Source organism: Dermacentor variabilis, chromosome 10 (assembly GCF_050947875.1).
Source record: "Dermacentor variabilis isolate Ectoservices chromosome 10, ASM5094787v1, whole genome shotgun sequence".
Taxonomy (NCBI): domain Eukaryota; kingdom Metazoa; phylum Arthropoda; class Arachnida; order Ixodida; family Ixodidae; genus Dermacentor; species Dermacentor variabilis.
Genome location: NC_134577.1, coordinates 37,638,147 through 37,658,139, shown reverse-complemented (window position 1 = coordinate 37,658,139; position 19,993 = coordinate 37,638,147). Strand labels below are relative to the sequence as shown.

Genomic DNA, 19,993 nt, shown 5'->3' with positions numbered 1-19,993 from the left:
ATACCTAGTAGACTGTTCCATTCGGTTATAATGAAGTATTTAAAGTCATTTTGAATACGAAATTCTGTAATTGAATAATTTGTTTCGGCACTATATTACAATAATGTTCAATACAAAAGTTTGGATTTTCATGGACTTACGCAATATAAAAAACTGCAAGGAATACAAATTTAATATTTATTGTCCATGGATTTAGAAGCACTTGCAATTCTAAACTTGGATGAGTTTATGGTAGATGAAGGTGGTAGCCTGGGTTGGGGGGGGAGGGTGTGATGGCACAATAATGCAGACAACTGTACCTGGGTGACTAACGTAAGTAGCAATCTTTCAGAGAAAAAGTTTTTGACATTTTTATAGATTGTCTATACGAGATCGTGCAAAGCGTTCCGGAAGGTAGCTTTTACCGAAAAAGTTAACAAGGGTTTGCATGAAGATCAGAGAGCGAGAGATCATAGGAAGATTGTGATTTGGAAAGTGTACCCCCACATCCACAGGGACAGCAGCTGTCCAATGAATCCCGCCCCGTAGACGTCCATGGGCGCAATGCTCGGATGACCCTGGTCGGAGAGCCTGCCTTGCCGGCTCCGGAACACCTCGACCATGTTTCTCGAGTCACTGGCTGGACTGGAAAATCTCTCTGGTGACAGGTTGTCCAGCGTCACCAGATCGACTGCGGTGGGCAAGGTGTAGTGTAAAATCCTTTATGCGTCATTCTTTTACGTTGGCCTCTTTAATGTGTCTCGTCCATTCTTCCCGCTTTCCTTCCTTTTTTTTCTGGCTAGACTGCTATCTTCCACACTCGCCAATAAAAGTCTGATGACATGCAGTTTTCTATAAGAGTATTGTAACTGGATTTCATTGCTTTAATCATAGCCGCAGTCTTACCTGTGCATTTGATGCAGTCAACTTGTTTTGCCTATTCGCCAACACCGTTGGCGGTATGTTACCGCATTCTCCCGATATCGCACATTGCATATAGTCTACACGTCTGTATGCTGCATACGGTGATCGACCTCGTGTACTGGTGAAGATCTCATAGGTGGCTGGGTGCATGACCATGGTGACGATGCGCCTCCTGGAGGCCTGTCTCACATAGCCCATGAGCAAGAAGCTGTCGAAGATAGACGCGAGAAAAACAGCGTTGAAGTGTGTTATTGGCAGCCAGCATCACAAGTAGACAACATTGCACCCAGACTTGCAATGCAATTCCTAAGGCTGTGGCGAGTGCTATTATCGGTTGGAGTAAACGAGTACGTATAGTGTCATTGAAAGTCATTGAATGTACATTAGCGCTGACGGTTTTATACAGAGCTCGTGGAATTGTCTCGCTAGAAGTCATGACGTACGGAATACAGTGTGCCGTACGGAATACAGCACAGCAAAGCGTAAAAGGCAGATTAGTAACGAAGCACGCTGTAAACTGTAAACTACTTTTCTTTTGTGAGCTGGATATCTTCGCTCTAGTCCTCAGCTTCTGAATAATTTGCTAGTACTAAACTAAGTAAAGCACAATTGGAGGCAACATCAGCGTTAATTCAAGCGTGAACGATATTGAAGCTATTCGAATATATTGTTCTGTTCCCAAGTTCACCTACATTTGTATATGCGATTTAAAAAAAAAGAGTTCGAAACGAACAATGATGTTTACTACACCACGCTATAGTTGGCTACATGGCAATTCGATTCCATGCAATTACGTTAACAGGCATTCTATTCGGTTATATTCTGGTCATGTTTCTATTAATGCTGATGGTACAGGGTTTCTAATGTGAAATATAGCCGATTTGCAAAATTTGTATGGAATTTCTGTACTGCACACGAAACGTTTCAATAAGCTAGCTTGATGTGTGCCTTGTGATTGCAGCAGATAACTCGCTTCTGTGTCAGACTTCACATATTGTGCTGATTCATTACTTAGACTAATACTTTTGACAAACTTTGGTTGCCTTGACAGAGCAGTAGTATGCAACTCACAGGTCAATATTTGAAACATTCAGAGTTCTGTGTAATTAAGAAGACTGGCCTTAAAATGGCTTACTTTTCCGGGCCATAATTGTCAAGCGCAGAGCACGTAGATTGCGCCGCGCTCTTGTCACCCAACGCCAGCTACCCACACGTGCTCTCGCGCGAGAACGTTGTAGCGTTCGAAGGTTTAGATAGTCTTGTTGTCTAGTCTATATGAACTATAGTGCTTGTAGCCTTGCTCGACGATGAGCATTGTGATTATAAGTAATTTTTCGTAGAAAGCTTCGGGCGTCTTCGAATCTACTTTGTCGAGTGTTATGATGCGTTTGATTTTGACTGTCACTTTGCATCACCAAGGTTCGTTAATTTCGCCTTCGCGCCTCCCGTAGCACCGTCTATTTATCGAACAGTATGTAAATTCCTGAAAACTGAGTAAAATACGCGACATGCATCTCTTTCTGCTTGAAGGACTTGTCAGGCTTCTCAAATGTTTTTTTTTTTCTACAGTTCCTGAGCGGCGTGCTCACCAGAAGTGGTGATGATGGCGAGGATATCCCCCCCCCCCCCCCCGCGGACTTCGAATGGCAGTCCCTCGCCAAGGAGCAACTTGGCGCGCGGACCACCGAACAGTCGCTGACCCGGGCTGGAGTGATTCGGCTCGGACGTCAGGTCTCGAACCTGCCTCAGAGTGGCCATATTTGTCGTCGCGAAGACGTGGCCATTGGCTCCATTGCCGAGTCTTCCGACAAACGCTTCGTTACGCACACACAAAAATAAAGACTCACAACACCGCGGGCCAAATGGCTAGAAGACGACGATGGCGACATGTAACGCCCATGACGTGCAAGACGACTCGTACTTAACGTACCACGAGTCCAACTGATGAGTGTTTCCGAGGTAGGTCCTGGGTAGCCGAAATGGAGTAGCGATAACACGGAGGCCTACCGAGTTATAGAGTTCGTAAAGGCGGAGGAAAGACATGGATTGGAATTTATAAGTATGGTTCCCTGCACTAGTTGGTTATATACATGGATTGGGGTCATAGTGATCGTCCCGTTCTCCCCCTCGTGTCCGTGTCTTGCAGCACTAATTTTTAACTGACCGTTTATTTCCAGAAATCCACCGCATGTGGTAGGCCCGCGCACCGAAACAGTCCGAATCACCCCACACGAAAGGACGAAAGGTGCAGGAGCATCATGTCGTTTTAAGCTATTGAAGAGAAATGGCTAACGCGTGTCTTCACAACGCGCTCCGGAAATGATGTTCCCATAAAATTCCTATAAGCTTTGACATACAGAAAGAGCATCTATTGAACTCGGGTCACCCTGACCATATACTTGTATCTGTAGCAGGAAGTGCGTTAAACAGAATAGCAAGCACATGAGCAGTTGTGACGATATAAAAAAAATGTCGTGCCGTATTTGCATAACCTACCTTGCGCACTAAAGAAACTTGGACGAGAGGTTAAAGTAGGTGCAGTAATTCCCGCTCCGGATAAATTCCTCGGCTAACGCAGTGCTACTGATCCGCTGGAAAAAAAAATAGATTGCAAAAAATTTTCTACCACCTCTAGTGCCATGCGTAAAGAATGTCTATCGCCTTCCGTTATCGTGTAGGAAGTTTTACATTGGACAGCCTCAATGATACGTTAGGAGAACGTAACCGCACATTGAATCTATGCTAAGATGGTCATGTCTGTGCATGCCGGTCATTTCGGGCGTAAACTCGTGTTTACGAAGTGCTTTGTTGAATTCGAACACAGTTACGCGAGAAGTTGACGCTGCTTTGATAGCGAAGGCCTCTGGTGGCTGCATTAGTTCCCCTTCACTTGCCCTGACTGCAAGTGAATTTGCGTTCATGCAAGCGGGCGGTTTTCGTATGCGGTAGTTGGGACCTTTCTGTGTGCGGGCCTGCAGATGCATTTTTTCTGGTAATAAATTCGCTCTTGAAAGTTAGCCCTGGTAGCGTTGTCTCACAATGTGTGTGGATGGGATGAATAGCTCGAAGAACGGAAGAGTACGCGTCGCGCACGACTGCAAAATTTGGCTGGGATGTTCACAGCTAGTCGCCAATGTAGTTCAGGACCATATAACCCTGTTATGAGTAACGAGTCTTCTGTGTACTGCGCCGTTTGGACGTCGAAATTGAAAATTGTGCACGTATAACAAAGCAGCCGTATTCCATATTGCTAAAAAACTAAAAAAAAAAGAAACGTCGGGCAACAGAAAGGGGGACACGCGGTGCTGTGCATTTAAGACTGCGCTGTTTTTTTAAACATGGGAAACTGCCAACTCGCCCAATCTGCCCTTCTTTAGCCACATTCGCTCGAGCCGACTGTCAGTTGTGAATAGCTTAGGAACCAAACTGCTAGCGACAGCGATAATTCCCGGTGTTCATAGATCGTCCTTTAGCACAAATACGCCATGGATGGCGAGAAATAACGCCGAGGAAATTCTGTGAGCTTTCTTTCTAAATGTAGAACAGTGTTTCGACATTACAACGTTAAATACTCCCCAGTTCTGTCTGTGCCAATGTTTTTGGAGGCTTTCGACGGCAAGGTAAGCGTTCACTTCAATAACCAGTGGCTTTGTAAATGGGCAACGAAGCGCGAGACTACAATATCCACAGTGCGCCTTTGAGACGTACAACAGGTTGAGTACATTAAAAAAAATCGGATTAACTTATGACGCGCGCCTCAATTGGCGCCTGTGTATTGATTGTGTAGCCGGAAAACGTTCACGTGTCATTTACATTTCCCGTAGGCTAAGCAGTCTCCGAATAAGAGCCACTTCAATATCGCATGCACTTTCGTGCAGTTTTGTAGTTGGCCAAAAGAAGGAAAGCGCAGGCGAGGACGGCAGAAGACTAGGTGGGGCAATGAAATGAGGAAATTCGCAGGAGCTAGCTGGAATCTGTTGGCGCAGGACGAGGGTGATTGGAGAACGCAGGAAGAGGCTTTCGTGTTGCAGTGGACTTAAAAGGCTGGTGATGATGTTGACGATGATGTGTCATCGCGTACTTTTCTCGGCCTTTTCGAACGAACTGTTACGTGCTTGTGCTTAATGCTTTCTCAAAGCTGTTCCAAATATTGCCTCTCTAGAATCTTTTTTTTGTTCATTCAATACTGCAAACCTTCTACAGGTCCCAGCAGGGTGGGTTAAATGGCAACAAAACAAACAATAACAAAGTTAACAAATAAGGACATCAAAGTGTGGCGAAAGGCAAGGAATCATTCCAGTCTGTTAGTGTGAGGAAAAAATGAAAACTTCAATAAATCTGTTCGCGCAAAATACGGCGTCAGGGAATTTGGATGATGGTGGCGTGTATGCCTTGACGTTGAAAGCGACAGATATGGAGAAGGGTTGATAGCTAGATCTGGATTCCAAAGCAAGAAAAATTGTAAACAAATTTTTTCTTCGTTCAAGACATTGGATACAGTTAATCCGTATTAATTCAAAGGGTGAGTCATACGGGGAAAATTTAGAGTAAATAAACCTTGCAGCTTTTCTCTGTACCTTTTCTAGGCGGGCGATATTGTGTTTATTAAATCGGTCCCAGACAACGCATGCATATTAAAGTTTAGGTCCAATTAGTGAATTGTAAACAAGTAATTTTACGCTAAGGGGAGAATTTCTAAGCTCATGTCCTAAAAAGTACAGTTTACGGAATGCAGAAGAACAGATGTTATCTATATGTAAATTCCACGATAAAGTATTAGTAAGTGTGACACCCAAATACTTGCATTTAGTCTCTTCCAGCAAAGGTGACGAACCTAGCCTGTAGTTAAAAGAAAGCGGAGCTTTTTTGCGAGAGAAGCGTAGAACGACGGTCTTATCAGTGTTAAGTTTCATGTCCCACGTTTCACACCATCAAAAATCGTTCCCTCAGAAGCTACTGCCTTCGGGCTCTTGCAGAGGTGCTTGAATATTTACGAGTCGCTGCTAAGGCGTTCTGAAACACTTCATTTCTCTGTCACGTTAATGTTGACTTGCGTACTTATATACTTCCGATTCGCGGTAGTTGGGGGGGGGGATTCTACTTTTTTTTTTATATTGCATGATTACTTTAACGTATTTTCATCGTCCTTGCGACGTATGTGCACATTTAGACTACATAGACAAAGCTGAGGATGAGCAAATCGGCAGAGCCGCCTCTTGATTTCACTTGTACGTGTGTTCCTTGACACGCCCAGAGTAATGCTTTGCCGCATGTATGTTTCAGGGCTTCGAAATAAAGTTGCATTGAATGAATGTCATGCGTATCCAGTCTCGCATCGTTTTCCTCACGAGTTTTCCTACAAATAATAAAATCGCACATACGTTACCGTGTAGACGACTTTGAGCGTGGAGAAGCGCCGGAATGTCAACAATCAGCCCGAAACTTACAAAAAAATTTTAAATAATGGGGTTTTACCTGCCAAAACCACTTTCGGATTATGAGGCACGCCGTAGTGGAGGGCTCCGGAAATTTTGACCACTTGGGGTTCTTTAACGTGCACCTAAATCTAAGTACGCGGGTGTTTTGGCATTTCGCCCCCATCGAAATGCGGCAGCCGTGGCCGGGATTTGATCCCGCGACCTCGTGCTCAGCAACCCAACACCATAGCCACTGAGCAACCACGGTGAGTAACCGGAAACTGAATCGATTGCTCCGTTAAAGGGAGACATGGGGCTGCTCACATTAGCAAATGAGTGCCTTATAACCACACGTCACAGCGCTACCACACCGGGTCAAGGACGGAAACGTAATTGGAACGTCTTAAAAAATAAATTATGGGAGTTTACGTGCCAAAACCGCTCTCTGATTATGAGGCACGCCGCAATCGGGGACTCCGAAAATTTGGCCCTCCAGCGGTTCATTAATGTGCACTGGCATCTACGTACAAGGGTGTTTTCGCCCCCACCGAAATGGGGCCGCCGTGGCCAGGATTCGATCCCGCGACCTCGCGCTCAGCATCGCAACACCATAGCCACTAAGCCACCACGGCGGGTTTGCAGGGTGCTCAATGGCTCCGCGGCAGTACAGTCCCGACGCAGTTGAGCTACGCCGCTGCGAAGTGGACGCCGAGTCTGGCGTCGCAGCGCAGCCTCCGTGATCGGCGGCGTCCTGAGTGCATGAGCGCGTGAACGGACCATGTCTTATCACGCCGGCAGAACGAACTGTGAGAGCGTAGGCCGTGCTAACGACCTAGCTGGCCAAGCTAGTGGTCGACAAATAGACATCGGTCGATGTGCCGTTCCGGTAGCCGAGTAATTAATAAGAATTAATTTAGTTGCCGGTTGATTAGTGACAGAGACGTGCGTATTCTCATAAAAGCGAATGAACAGTTGCAAAACCGCACGCCAAAGCGCTACCGATCCAGGTTACGGATTCAAATGTAATACGCACTTACACTACGCCGCTGTAAAGTGGAAGCAGAGTCAAGCGTCGCGGCGCAGCCAACGCGGCTGACCGCGTTATGTGCGCATGAGCATATGGCGTGAGTGCGTGCCAGCGCGGGAACGGGGCGTGTCTTATGTCGTCAGCAGAAGCAACTGCGAAAGCGTAGGCCGCGCTAACGGCCGAGCTGGCCAAGCTACTGGTCGACGAATAAACAGCGCTTGATGTGCCGTTCCGGTAGCCGAGCGGCATGAGTGTTGAACTCGTATCCTTCAAGGCGATGGTTCGATTCCCACTGCCTGCATCGTTGTGGAAAAAAAAAGTCACAGCGATGCGGGTGTCGAGGCTCGAAGTGTCGTCCACGAAGGGTCGAGGTGGACGCGGTGCTGGGTCTCGGACCCCAGAGGACCACTTGCGTCGCAGTACCGCCGTAAGCATGGCCAGTGCGCGGATTGAAGGCGGTGCGGACGTCGGCACTATGACGCAGGTGACCCCCTGGGAGTTACGGTGCCGTACTGCTGGGTGCCGGAACTCTCAGTGCCGGAACTGGGAGTTCCGGCACCCAGCTGTACTCTCGGCCGCCGGAATGTGGCGGATAAGAGGGAGTTTTGTGTCATGGTGCACATCATTTCCTCTCGCTATCCCCCGGGTATCCTAAGAGGGTGGATACCTGCTGCTTTTGTGGGAAGTGCGAAGCGCACCCCCAGGAGAACGGCGACGAAGGGAAGACGTAACCCAGAGAGGACGTAACACCCCAAAGCCGACCCGGCCCACCCTCAACAGAGCCCCCCCCCCCCCCCTAGAGAAAGCCGACCGGCCCACCTCTAAGAGACTAGCTCCCCCCGCCCCCGATCTTTTGCCTCTTAGAGGGGCCCAGCTCCATAGAGGTCGCGCGGCAAAAGATCGGGGGGGGGGGGGGGCTGGTCTCTTAGAGGTGGGCCGGTCGGCTTTCTCTAGGGGGGGGGGGGGGGCTCTGTTGAGGGTGGGCCGGGTCGGCTTTGGGGTGTTACGTCCTCTCTGGGTTACGTCGTCCCTTCGTCGCCGTTCTCCTGGGGGTGCGCTTCGCACTTCCCACAAAAGCAGCAGGTATCCACCCTCTTAGGATACCCGGGGGATAGCGAGAGGAAATGATGTGCACCATGACACAAAACTCCCTCTTATCCGCCACATTCCGGCGGCCGAGAGTACAGCTGGGTGCCGGAACTCCCAGTTCCGGCACTGAGAGTTCCGGCACCCAGCAGTACGGCACCGTAACTCCCAGGGGGTCACCTGCGTCATAGTGCCGACGTCCGCACCGCCTTCAATCCGCGCACTGGCCATGCTTACGGCGGTACTGCGACGCAGGTGGTCCTCTGGGGTCCGAGACCCAGCACCGCGTCCACCTCGACCCTTCGTGGACGACACTTCGAGCCTCGACACCCGCATCGCTGTGACTTTTTTTTTCCACAACGATGCAGGCAGTGGGAATCGAACCATCGCCTTGAAGGATACGAGTTCAACACTCATGCCGCTCGGCTACCGGAACGGCACATCAAGCGCTGTTTATTCGTCGACCAGTAGCTTGGCCAGCTCGGCCGTTAGCGCGGCCTACGCTTTCGCAGTTGCTTCTGCTGACGACATAAGACACGCCCCGTTCCCGCGCTGGCACGCACTCACGCCATATGCTCATGCGCACATAACGCGGTCAGCCGCGTTGGCTGCGCCGCGACGCTTGACTCTGCTTCCACTTTACAGCGGCGTAGTGTAAGTGCGTATTACATTTGAATCCGTAACCTGGATCGGTAGCGCTTTGGCGTGCGGTTTTGCAACTGTTCATTCGCTTTTATGAAAAGACCCACGTCTCTGTCACTAATCAACCGGCAACTAAATTAATTCTTATGCTGGCGCGTCTCTACGTCCAAAGAGAACTTTGCAGGGCAATGTAAGTATGGATGATTTTTTTGTAGGTAGTGAACGCACCATACATGATGCGTCATTCATGAGAAAAACGAAGCGACACTTTACTCTCCGGGCGTTAATTGACAGCAAGTTTATTTCCAAGTTTGCAAACGTTCTTACAGGAGGTAAATCACTTCCCTGTGCGTGCAAAACGCATACACAAATTAAATCGAGGGGGACACTGTCGAACTAATCTTCTCCCCTTTTAGTTTTAGTCCACATGCGCGCACATGTCGCAATGACGACGAAAGTACAATGAAGCGATTTTTCACGGGAAAAAAAATGACATCGAATTCATTGTTAACCGAACAGGTGCGGGAATTGGAATTGTAGCGGAAGCACGCACGTCAATGTTGACGCTGACAGGGAAATGAAAAGTTTAGAACGTCTTAGTGGAGACTCGGAAGTTCTGAAGAACGTCCGTAAGAGCAGAAAGGCGGTAGATGCATTAGAGAGGAGGAGATCTTGCTTCTAGAGGCAGAATATTTGGAAAAGCTTTAAGGAAGCTTTGGGCTAAGCACCGTGCGCAGCCGTTCGTTCGAAGAGAAAGTGTATGTGGAGTGTCTGCGAAAAGCACGCGGGAAGACTGCAGAACGGAGAAAAAAGTACATGCGACATAGAAGTGGCTCTTCCGTCCTATGCGGCGATTGCCAAGCTTACGCAAAACGCCAGTTGCATGAGTACCTTTTCCAGCTACACGATCAATACCCAGGCGCCAGTTGAAAGGTATGCGTCGTCCCTACATTTTTTTTTCACGCACTCAACCTGTGGTACGACTCTAAGGTGCACTGTGAGCATTGCTGCAGAAGTCACGTGTCCCTTGAGGCGTCGTTGTCCGTTCACGAGTCCGCTGGTTTCTGAAGGTTTCGAATACTTACTTTGAAGTGTGTGCTGTTCGAATCATGCAACAGTACTGGCATGTATTTAACCCTGTAATGGCCAACCACAGGTCTACATAATTAGCACTGCAGTTAGGAATTACATTTCTAAGCTATTCACAACTTACACACGTCTCCAGCCAATTAATATTAGCTATTTGTTTTTCTCGCGCGCAAATTTGTACTTAGAACGCTGAATTGCGCAGTACACAAAAAGTGAATTATGTATTACAGGGTTAAATAGTCTTGAACCACCTTGTTGGCTTGGTGAAGAAAACATAGTACACGAATACTAAACGCTGCTGTGAACATCTCAGCTAAATTTTGCAGTCGCGCGTGGTTTTACGTTCAGAGCTATTTTACCCCATGCAGAAACCGTCCACTCTGTCTTTCCTCTGCCAACTCTGTAAGCCGCTGTATTGTCGGTGCTCTATTCCGACGACCTGCCCCAAACTGTCCTTAGGCTACCCATAATCTGCCCCGTAAACACTTGTAGTTAGTTCGACGCCGGGTACGTGAAGCGTGAGTTGTCTTGCACGGCATGGGCGTAACACGTCGCCGTCGTCGTCGTAGTCTTCTGGCCTTTTGGTCTGCGGTGTTTTCAGACTTTATTTTTGTGTATGCGTAACCACGCGTTTGTTGTAATTTTCATCAACGGTGCGAATGGCTACGTCGTCGTGACTTTTAATGTGGCGCTCGGACGCAGGTTCGAGACCTGACTTTTGAGCTTAACCTCAACCAGTCTGGGTCAGCGGCTGTTCGGCGGACTCGCAGCAAGTTGCTTCCAATCAAAGGATTGTCGTCCGAAGTGCGTGGTGGGGAGATCATCGCCACGTCCAGTGAGCCCGCTGCTCTGGAACTGTAAGAAAAGAAATTGAGAGGGCTGGCATATCCTTCAGGCAGAAATAAACGCTTGCCGCGTGTTTTCGTCAGTTTTCAGTGATTTGCACACTGTTAGGTGAACGGTCGGTGCTACGGACAGCGGGAAGACGAAATTTACGGACCCCGTTTCCTAGCGCCGCTAACGTAGCAGCTAACCAAGGTATAGTACAATTTATTTATAGTACGTTACCGGCTCCTCATATATAGGAGCAAGATGTAAGGTGGCCTTCACATTCTTAATGAGGAGATATGACAAGTAGAGAAAAAAACTTGATACATAGGTATTGTAAAATACAAAGTGACAGTCAAATATATAACGCATCAGAATATGCGAATAAGTACGAACATACCCCCTTTAAGCTATCTACTAAAAATAATTATCACAATGTTCTCCGTCGAGCGGCGGACAAAAACAAAACACACATATATAAAACACACACATATATACAAATGAATTCAAGCGGAGACAGTCTATAAACCAACCAATCCTCTCGCCTTTTAGTTAGTGCAGTCTACATGGTCGCACATGTGTGACGACGAAAGTACGACGCAGTAATTTTTCACAAGAGAAACGACGTCGAAGGCATCAGTAGAATAACTGCTGCCGGGAATCGGAAGTATATTGCAAGTACGCACTTCATTAACGCTGGCGGGAAAACGAAAATGGTTTCGGATTGTCTTTGCGGCGACTCCTGAATTTTCAACACCGCCTGTAAGAGCGGAAAGCCTACGAAAACTTTGCTTACGAAAAGCTTAGCCTACGAAAAACGCTAATGGCATGCGTACCTCTTCCTGCTAAATACACATGCGCCAATTGAGGGGGGCGCGGGATGAATCCAGAGATTTTTTTTTTCAATGTGCTCAGCCTATGACGCGGGATGAATCATCCAGAGATTTTTTTCAACGTGTTCAACCTATGGTATGTCTTCGATATGCACTGTGAATAGTGCAGTAGTAGTAACGTGCCACTTTAGGTTCAGTTGTTCATTGCGGCAGTTCTCAAATGCTTACTGCGACGAGTTCGCTGTGGAAAGCATGCAACACTAACACAAGCAGTATTGGAGAGTTCTTAACCCCGTAATGCCTAAACCCGGTTCCACATAATTCTACGAATTTTCTTCATTTCTAACCATGGTGCTAACTTTGAAAATAGAATTTGAGTAAAGGTAATTACTACAATTAGTTACTTGTTTCCTAAATTATTCTAGCACTTCCCTCCAGCCAATTAATATCGCTACTTCTGTTCCCCGTGCACAAATTTGAATTCTGAAGTCTCGAACGGTGCAGTTTGCAGAAGGTGCGTTATGCTTTACAGGGTTTAAAGGATCATGGACCACCTTGGTGGCTTGGTGAAAAACAGAATAGGCGAATAACTTACGCTGCTGTGAACTTCTCACCAAACTTTACCGTCGTACGTGGTTCCCATGGTTGAAAATGGCACTGCTCTACGTATCTACCAGGTTCCATTGCACAAACCGAAGAATGGCGCTGACGTTAGGGCCGCCTGTACAAGTGGCAGTCCGAGTAGGGGTGTGGAGAGTTTAACGAGGTGGCGCACGCTCTTGCCACCTCACAATCTGGAGTTCTACCTTATCGTCTCCAAGCTTTCTTACGCGGGTCTCGCAGTCTTGGAGACCACTCCTACGCGGTTTTACCGCCTAACTCACACCTAGAAATGGCGCGAATACGCTTCTTCAGGTAGACGAACAGGGAGAGAAACACCTCGCTCCTCACATGTTTAGAGCTCGCCCTCAGCCGATCCCAGGAAATATCGGTAATGTACTTACCAACACAGCCACTGCCCTTGATGTAATTCACAAATGGCAGACGTCGGCCGATCGAAAGAAGGGCATTGACGACTCTAACCCTCACTGTGCGCCTTCTGCCACTCGGTATGCGAAGCTACCTTGCAGCGGCTCATTTTACACCGTCCCACGTTCAATAATTATCCAGACGACGGCAATATTTTTCTACATTCCCACATTGGGAAGCTCTACAGAACGACAGTCTCGAAAACCCCCATCACCAAGTAAAGTTGGCCCACTTCGGCGTTGCCAGTGCGGCCCGGCTCGCTCGATTTAGTGGGTGTCTACCTCTCCTTCGTATGTCCCCTCCACTCCCACAAGCAACCTTCGGTCCTCCCTTTCCTTATTAGAAAATAGATTAATTCACCCCGTCCTTTAAGCCATTCATGCCATCCACCAACAGTTCACTTCCTAGCTCTGCCTTTTCCAACTGGATAACTAGAAAATGCAACGTGTTATCGGTGCTCTATTTCGATGACCTGCCCTACAACCTCCTTAGGCTACCCAGGATCTACCCCGCAAACGCTTATAATTAGTTCGACTCGTCGTAAATGATGTGCGAATTGTCTTCCACGTCCTGGGCGTTGCACGTCGCCATTGTCGTCGTCGTCTTCTGGCCTCATGGCCCATGTTGTTTGCGGTCTTTTTATTTTTGTGTGTGGGTAACCACGCGTTTGTCGTAATTTTCAGCAATGGTGCGAACGGCGAGGTCGTCGTTGCCTGACGCAGGTTCGAGACCTGACGTTCGAGGTGGACCTCTCCAGCCTGGGTCGGCGGCTGTTCGGTAGTCTCCCACCAAGTTGCTCCCGACCTTGTGCTGTCGTTCCAAGTCCGGTGAGGGGAAATCCTCGCCATCATCGCAACTTCTGGTGAGCACGCTGCTCTGGAAGTATATATAAAAGAAAAATTGAGAAGGCTGGCAACTTCTTTTGGCAGAAACAATAGCTTGTCGCGTGTTTTGCTCAGGTTTCGGGAACTTGAATACTGATCGATAGACAGTCGATGCTACGGACTGCAGCAAGACGAAATTTCCGGACCCTGGTTCCTAGCGTCGCTTACGTGCTAGGAAGCCCACGCGCTAAGAGCACCACAGCGCAGCACCAAAACTAACTATAGTAGAATTTATTTATTTATTTACAGTATGTTACAGGTTCCTCGTCGAAACAATGTATAAGGGGGGCTTTACGTTGTTAATTACAACATATAGTGATTATACAGAATGTGTGGTAAAAAGCGAAGTTACACTCAAGATACAACGCATCAGAACGTGGGAAACATAACAACATGCCCTAAGCTGTCTACGCAAAAAATATCTATAATCACAATGCGCATCGTCACGCAAGGATGCAAGTACTACAGTTCATATAAGCTAAAGAAGAAGATATTATGTTAATGTTCAAACGCCACAATGCTCTCACGCGGAAGCGCGTACGTGTAGCTGGCGTTCGGCGACAAAAGCGCAGTGCAACCAACGTGTGCCATGCGGGACGATTCTAGCCAGAAAGAGTAACCTATATTATGGCCCGTGTTCTTAATTGCACAGAACTTTGAAGGTTTCAAATATCGACCTGTGAGTTGCATACTACTACTTCGTCAAGGCAATGTATGTTTACAAATAGCATTAGTCCAAGGAATGAATCGACACAGTATGCGAATTTTGGTACAGACGCGATTGCTCATCTGCTCCGATTACAAGGTACACATCAAGCTAGCCTAACAAAACGGTTCGTATGGAGCACGGAAACTTGAATACTGTTAAAATGAAGGCCTATTTTTTTTTGCAAATCGACTAAATTTCACAGCGGGATCCCTGCACCATCAGCATAGCTAGAAACGTGACCAGATAATAACCGATTAGGATGCCAGTTAACGTAATTGCATGGAATCTAGTTGCTATGTAGGCAGCGTTTAAGCATGGAGTAGTAGTCACCAGTGTTCGTTTTGAAGTCTTCATTAAGCACATCTGCAACTGCAGGTGAATTTGGAAAGTGAACAATCTGTTCGAATAGTTTCAGAATTGTTCCCGTTTGCATTTACGCTGATGTTGCCACCGATCGTGCTTTATGAAGTTCGGTACTAGCAAATTATACCGCAACTCAGGATTAGGCCGAAAATGTCCAGCTCACAAAAGAAAATAGTTTACAGTTTACAGCATGCTTCTGTTACTAATCTGCCGTTTTCATTTTGCTGTAGTACCCTCTCTCTCTCATGCCGCTGGCAACGCTTCGGAAGTGAGTCGGGGCTTTCCCCCGTTGATTTCTTTACCATCGTCTATGTTGAGTGTGCGTCGGTGATGCGTTTCGTGCATCGTGATTGGCTTCTCCGGAGAAACATGTCGTACCTGGAAGCCATGTCGCACTAACCGACCTCTGGATGAGCAAGCCAAAACGCGCTGTTGCGTCCCAGTGCGGCCATTAAAGGCGCGCCGAGTTCCGTCTGCAGACGCGGCTGTCTTGGAGTTTGTTGTTGGAGATTTCAGCACTTGGAACTCACTTTTTCTATTCATTTACAAATCCTTTAGAGATTTAGCATATTCAATGCGCCTTTGAGTGCAGCCTTGCGCGTCCGAGTAACCAAAGCGGTTCACTTCTTTATGTCGACATCTACAGTGACAGATCGCCAATTGTGAGCTTCGAATATTGTGGAAACGTCGCATCACTGACATAAAATAATGTCAAAACGCAGCAAAACAAACATATCTTCCCTTATGAGTGGCCGAGCCAGTTAAACAATATGTTTTAGCACTTCAACATGCAGAGCAAGAAGGTGACACCCTGCTGGACATCCTGGCCAGGAGATATCCGAAGTGGAGCAGCCGGCTGCGTGGAGACATCACAGACTGTTGTCCATGTTGCTCGCATTTGGCACCTGTGGCCTGACGTGAGCGTGCGGCAGTGGATTCTGTTCACCTCGCTGCTCCAGTAGCCAGGCAAACCTGGGAGTGATACCATGGCCAGAGTGAGAATCGCAGCCTTCGTGCCTTGATGAGCTTATTAATTCTAAGCGGTAAACAGTTACATCCACGTTGCAGTGCAGTCAGCACTAATTTTGTGCCCTTCATTCCTCCATTTGTTTATTAAGTTCATCATCATCATCATCACCACCACCACCACCGCCGCCACCACCACCACCACCACCACCACCACCATAATCATGTGGTAAGGGAATACATCTACTTGTGACGGCGGATCCGGATCATGAGACGGAAATAATCAGAAGAATAAGAATGGGCTGGGGTGCGTTTGGCAGGCATTCTCAGATCATTAACAGCAGGTTGCCATTATCCCTCAAGAGAAAAGTGTATAATAGCTGTGTCTTACCAGTACTCACCTACGGGGCAGAAACCTGGAGTCTTACGAAAAGAGTTCTACTTAAGTTGAGGAAGACCCAACGAGCTATGGAAAGAAGAATGATGGATGTAACGTTAAGGGATAAGAAAAGAGCAGATTGGGTGAGGGAACAAACGCGAGTTAATGACATATTAGTTGAAATCAAGAAAAAGAAATGGGCATGGGCAGGACATGTAATGAGGAGGGAAGATAACCGATGGTCATTAAGGGTTACGGACTGGATTTCAAGAGAAGGGAAGCGTAGCAGGGGACGGCAGAAAGATAGGTGGGCGGATGAGATAAAGAAGTTTGCAGGGACGACATGGCCACAATTAGTACATGACCGGCGTTGGGTGAGAAGTATGGGAGAGGCCTTTGCCCTGCAGTGGGCGTAACCAGGATGATGATGATGATGCGTTTTCTGGAACCCTTGAAATCGTGAGACTTCTCGAGTAAAGGGCCAGCAGCTTCTCAAGCATGATGTCGCCTTCATCTTTCATTAAATCAACTGTTATTGCAGCTTCTGCCGCTTTTCAGCGTTTCATGTCTTGCAAGGCCCTTCTAACTTCGCTAGTTATAGAAGGATCCTCTGCAACCTATTAATTACTGCTTCGAATGGATGTATCGTGGCTCCTCTGGGTATTGTACAGGTCAGTATAGTGTTCTTCCGCTGCGTGTACTATAGCTTCAGAATTGCTGATGATAATTGCCTGCTTATCTTTCACTGCATACATCTTAGCTTTTCCTATGCCAAATTTTCTTCTCACTGATTTTATGCTGCGTCCATATATTACTGGTTACTCAGTCTTTCTTACGTTTATTGTCTCCTTGTTGATCAGTTTTGAAAGGTCCGCTAATTCTATCTCATCTCTTTAGTTGCACACTTTCATTCTTTGTCTTTTCCTTAATAGGTCCTTCCTTACTTGGGAGTGCTCACCTACAGGTTGCCTTGGTGACTTACCTCCCACTTCATTTGCTGCTTCTGAAGCTAGCGTAGTTAAGATTTCATTCATTTACTATAGGTCATAATCTCTCTTTTCTAAGGATGCATATTTGTTTGAAAATACCAGCCTGAATTGGTCTGCTTTTACCTTTACCCTTACTATTTTCTTCGTGCCGTGTTCTAGCAGTGATAGCATTTTTCATGCAGGATAATTGTGTGGTCGCTAGTTATAATTACTTTTCGGTTAGCTTTTATTAAAACATTATGAAATAAAGTTTTATAGCGTTTTAGTCACACTTTATTGCTAAGAATAACAAGAAGCATTTGCGTACTCGGGTTAATTGGGCATGAAATCGTTTTAAATGTGATTACTTTGGCACAGCGGAAGGCAATGGAAAGATTACAACGCTACACATCACGTCTTCGATGCACTCACCTTGCTGGTTGGAATCGTGTAGTGGACTCCCTGCTGCCTCCCCCGCTTGACCTGGTGGCGACGCACGAAAGGTCAGCATCGTCTTTGCCCGAAAGATCGGCGCACGACAGCAACATGTCGATCTCGTGCCGTTTGTTACCAGTGCCAATGAAAAAGAAAGACAACGCACACGTATGTGAGAAGCACGGTGAAAGAGGTGGGGACACCAATCCTTGACCTTATTCTGTATCCTATCGGTTAGCCAGCTTAGCACAGAGCCAGAAAGGCTTTCAGCCGTACACTCACGCAGATCCGGTGTGATCACTTCTGAAAGCAAACGCCCGAGAAGTGATTGCCCCAGATGTCTGATACGCGCTACACCATAACTAAATTATTCTCATCCTCAGCGTATGTTGCAATTTACGTGCAGTAAAGCTTACATGAAGTTTAAGTTAGTCGTACAATCAAAAGCTCTACAACTGACGATGATGCGTACAAATGTGTTTGCTTTCATGCTGTTGAGTGTGTAAACCCATACAATGTTTGTGTTTATTTATCTGAAAAACCAAACTTTAATCCCATAGAATTTTTGTATATTTGTAAACAATATCTTTCCTAACGTATGGCAAAATTTAAATACTAAATAAATGGGATACACAGTCTAGAACATCTACGCAGCGATGTAACGAGGACAAAGACAACTTGCGCTTTTCTATGCAAGAATGGCGATCACACGTGTAAACACAGAGAAGCGTGACACATGTTTATATAGATATAGTAGTTGTGCCTCTCAGTTGTCACAGTGTCATACATCGGGTGCAACGTACCAACATGTGCATTGAAGAATCAATTTATTAAAACGTGCTAATTCATTAGGATAGCTGCCTTCCTTAGGGATACTTATGGGCAGATATTATATGGTAATATTTAATGTAGGAATATACGTGTTTTTTGTTACGCAGGACAGAGGTTTGCACTGGCACTACTTTGTCGGTATTCATAACGAGGTTATATAATACCCCGTTTTCTGGTACTTCCATGCGACGCACATGTAACGTTAGCACATGGTATATGTGACCGACCACACTTGACTGTGACGCTATCGTGGTGATTACATAACCACAGGATTAGGAAGAACACAGAACAGTAGCGAGGACAATAAGGAACGGAAACGACAACAATGACGTCAACGCGAGAGTAACACGTAAACGATGAGACCGACATGCTAAGTATGACAGTATAATGAATATACGATGATGACTATGATGGTGGTGGCATGACTACTTAAGTGCTCTTGCAGGGAAAAGATTGTGCAGGTACCATCGACGATAATTGCGAAACAACCGAACAAACGAATGGGCAAACTAGATTGCGAAAGAAGGAATGGTCCAGCCATTGATTGAACGAACGATTGAACGCGAGAACTGAAAGATCACTAAATGAGCGAACGAAGGAACGAAACAACCAACGAAATAAGTAACCAAGAACGAACGAACGAGCCAACCAACCAACGAACGAACGAACGAACGAACGAACGAACGAACGAACGAACAAAGGCTTCCTTGCCGAGTCCAGCCACCAACCGTTGCCCATCGATCAACCAGAAAAACGGCCGAAAGAGTAAAAAGCTATTCGCTAAGAAGCTTGCACCCATAAACATTCTAGAGCGTACGTTGCTGCTTAGGCATCACCATCAGTGGCGACGCAACCGCAGTACATGTTTACAGTTGTAACCTTTTCCGGATGCAACACTTAGGCAGTCGCGCCACCAACCACACATTCATCATCATGTCGGAACGTCAACATCATTCTCTCGTATTCTTGTTGATCTTAGAATGTAGCTGTCTTTGATTATTACTCGTATAATTATAGGTTAACATGCAACAAAATAAACTAAAGTTTGACGGGACAATAAAGTGAAAGCGGAGTACGCGACAGCTCGGAACGGAAGGTAACAAAAAAGCGAAAGTATATTCAGCAGACAAATACAACTTTCAAAGATCATCAAAAAAAAAAAGGAACACGCTACTTGTAGAAGGAGATGTACACGACTCACTAATAATATAGCGCGGGCAATGGTAACATGATCGTTTCTGATTTTAACAAGGAGCAATTAAAGAAAACGTTAGGGGAATTCATTCCCAGAATGGTAAGATCTCTGTTCCAAGATACTAAGTAAGCACGTGTGCGTCAAAGCGTAGGGCGCTTGGCCCTGAATGACCGCCAACACAAAGCTGCTGAAACGCGCTTTCTCACGAGGTTACACGATACTTTATGTCAGCGTCATCTGATCCTTCAACCTACTACGTCCCCGACCTTGGAGCTCACTATATATATATATATATATATATATATATATATATATATATATATATATATATATATATATATATATATATATATATATATATATATATATATATATATATATATATATATTCAGGCAAAGGAAACTTGGC

At 46.4% G+C, this 19,993-nt stretch overlaps 1 protein-coding gene across 1 annotated transcript in view; it reads left to right on the top strand.

The window, feature by feature from the left end:
* Nucleotides 1-17,505: 17,505 nt before the first annotated feature.
* The window catches only part of LOC142559493 (uncharacterized), a 64,438-nt gene continuing 61,950 nt past the window's right edge, over nt 17,506-19,993 (top strand). Inside the window, exon 1 of the mRNA XM_075671084.1 lies at nt 17,506-17,626. Within this exon, the coding sequence (XP_075527199.1) occupies nt 17,511-17,626 (116 nt within the window). The 5' untranslated portion in view covers nt 17,506-17,510. The remainder of the gene's footprint in view (nt 17,627-19,993) is intronic.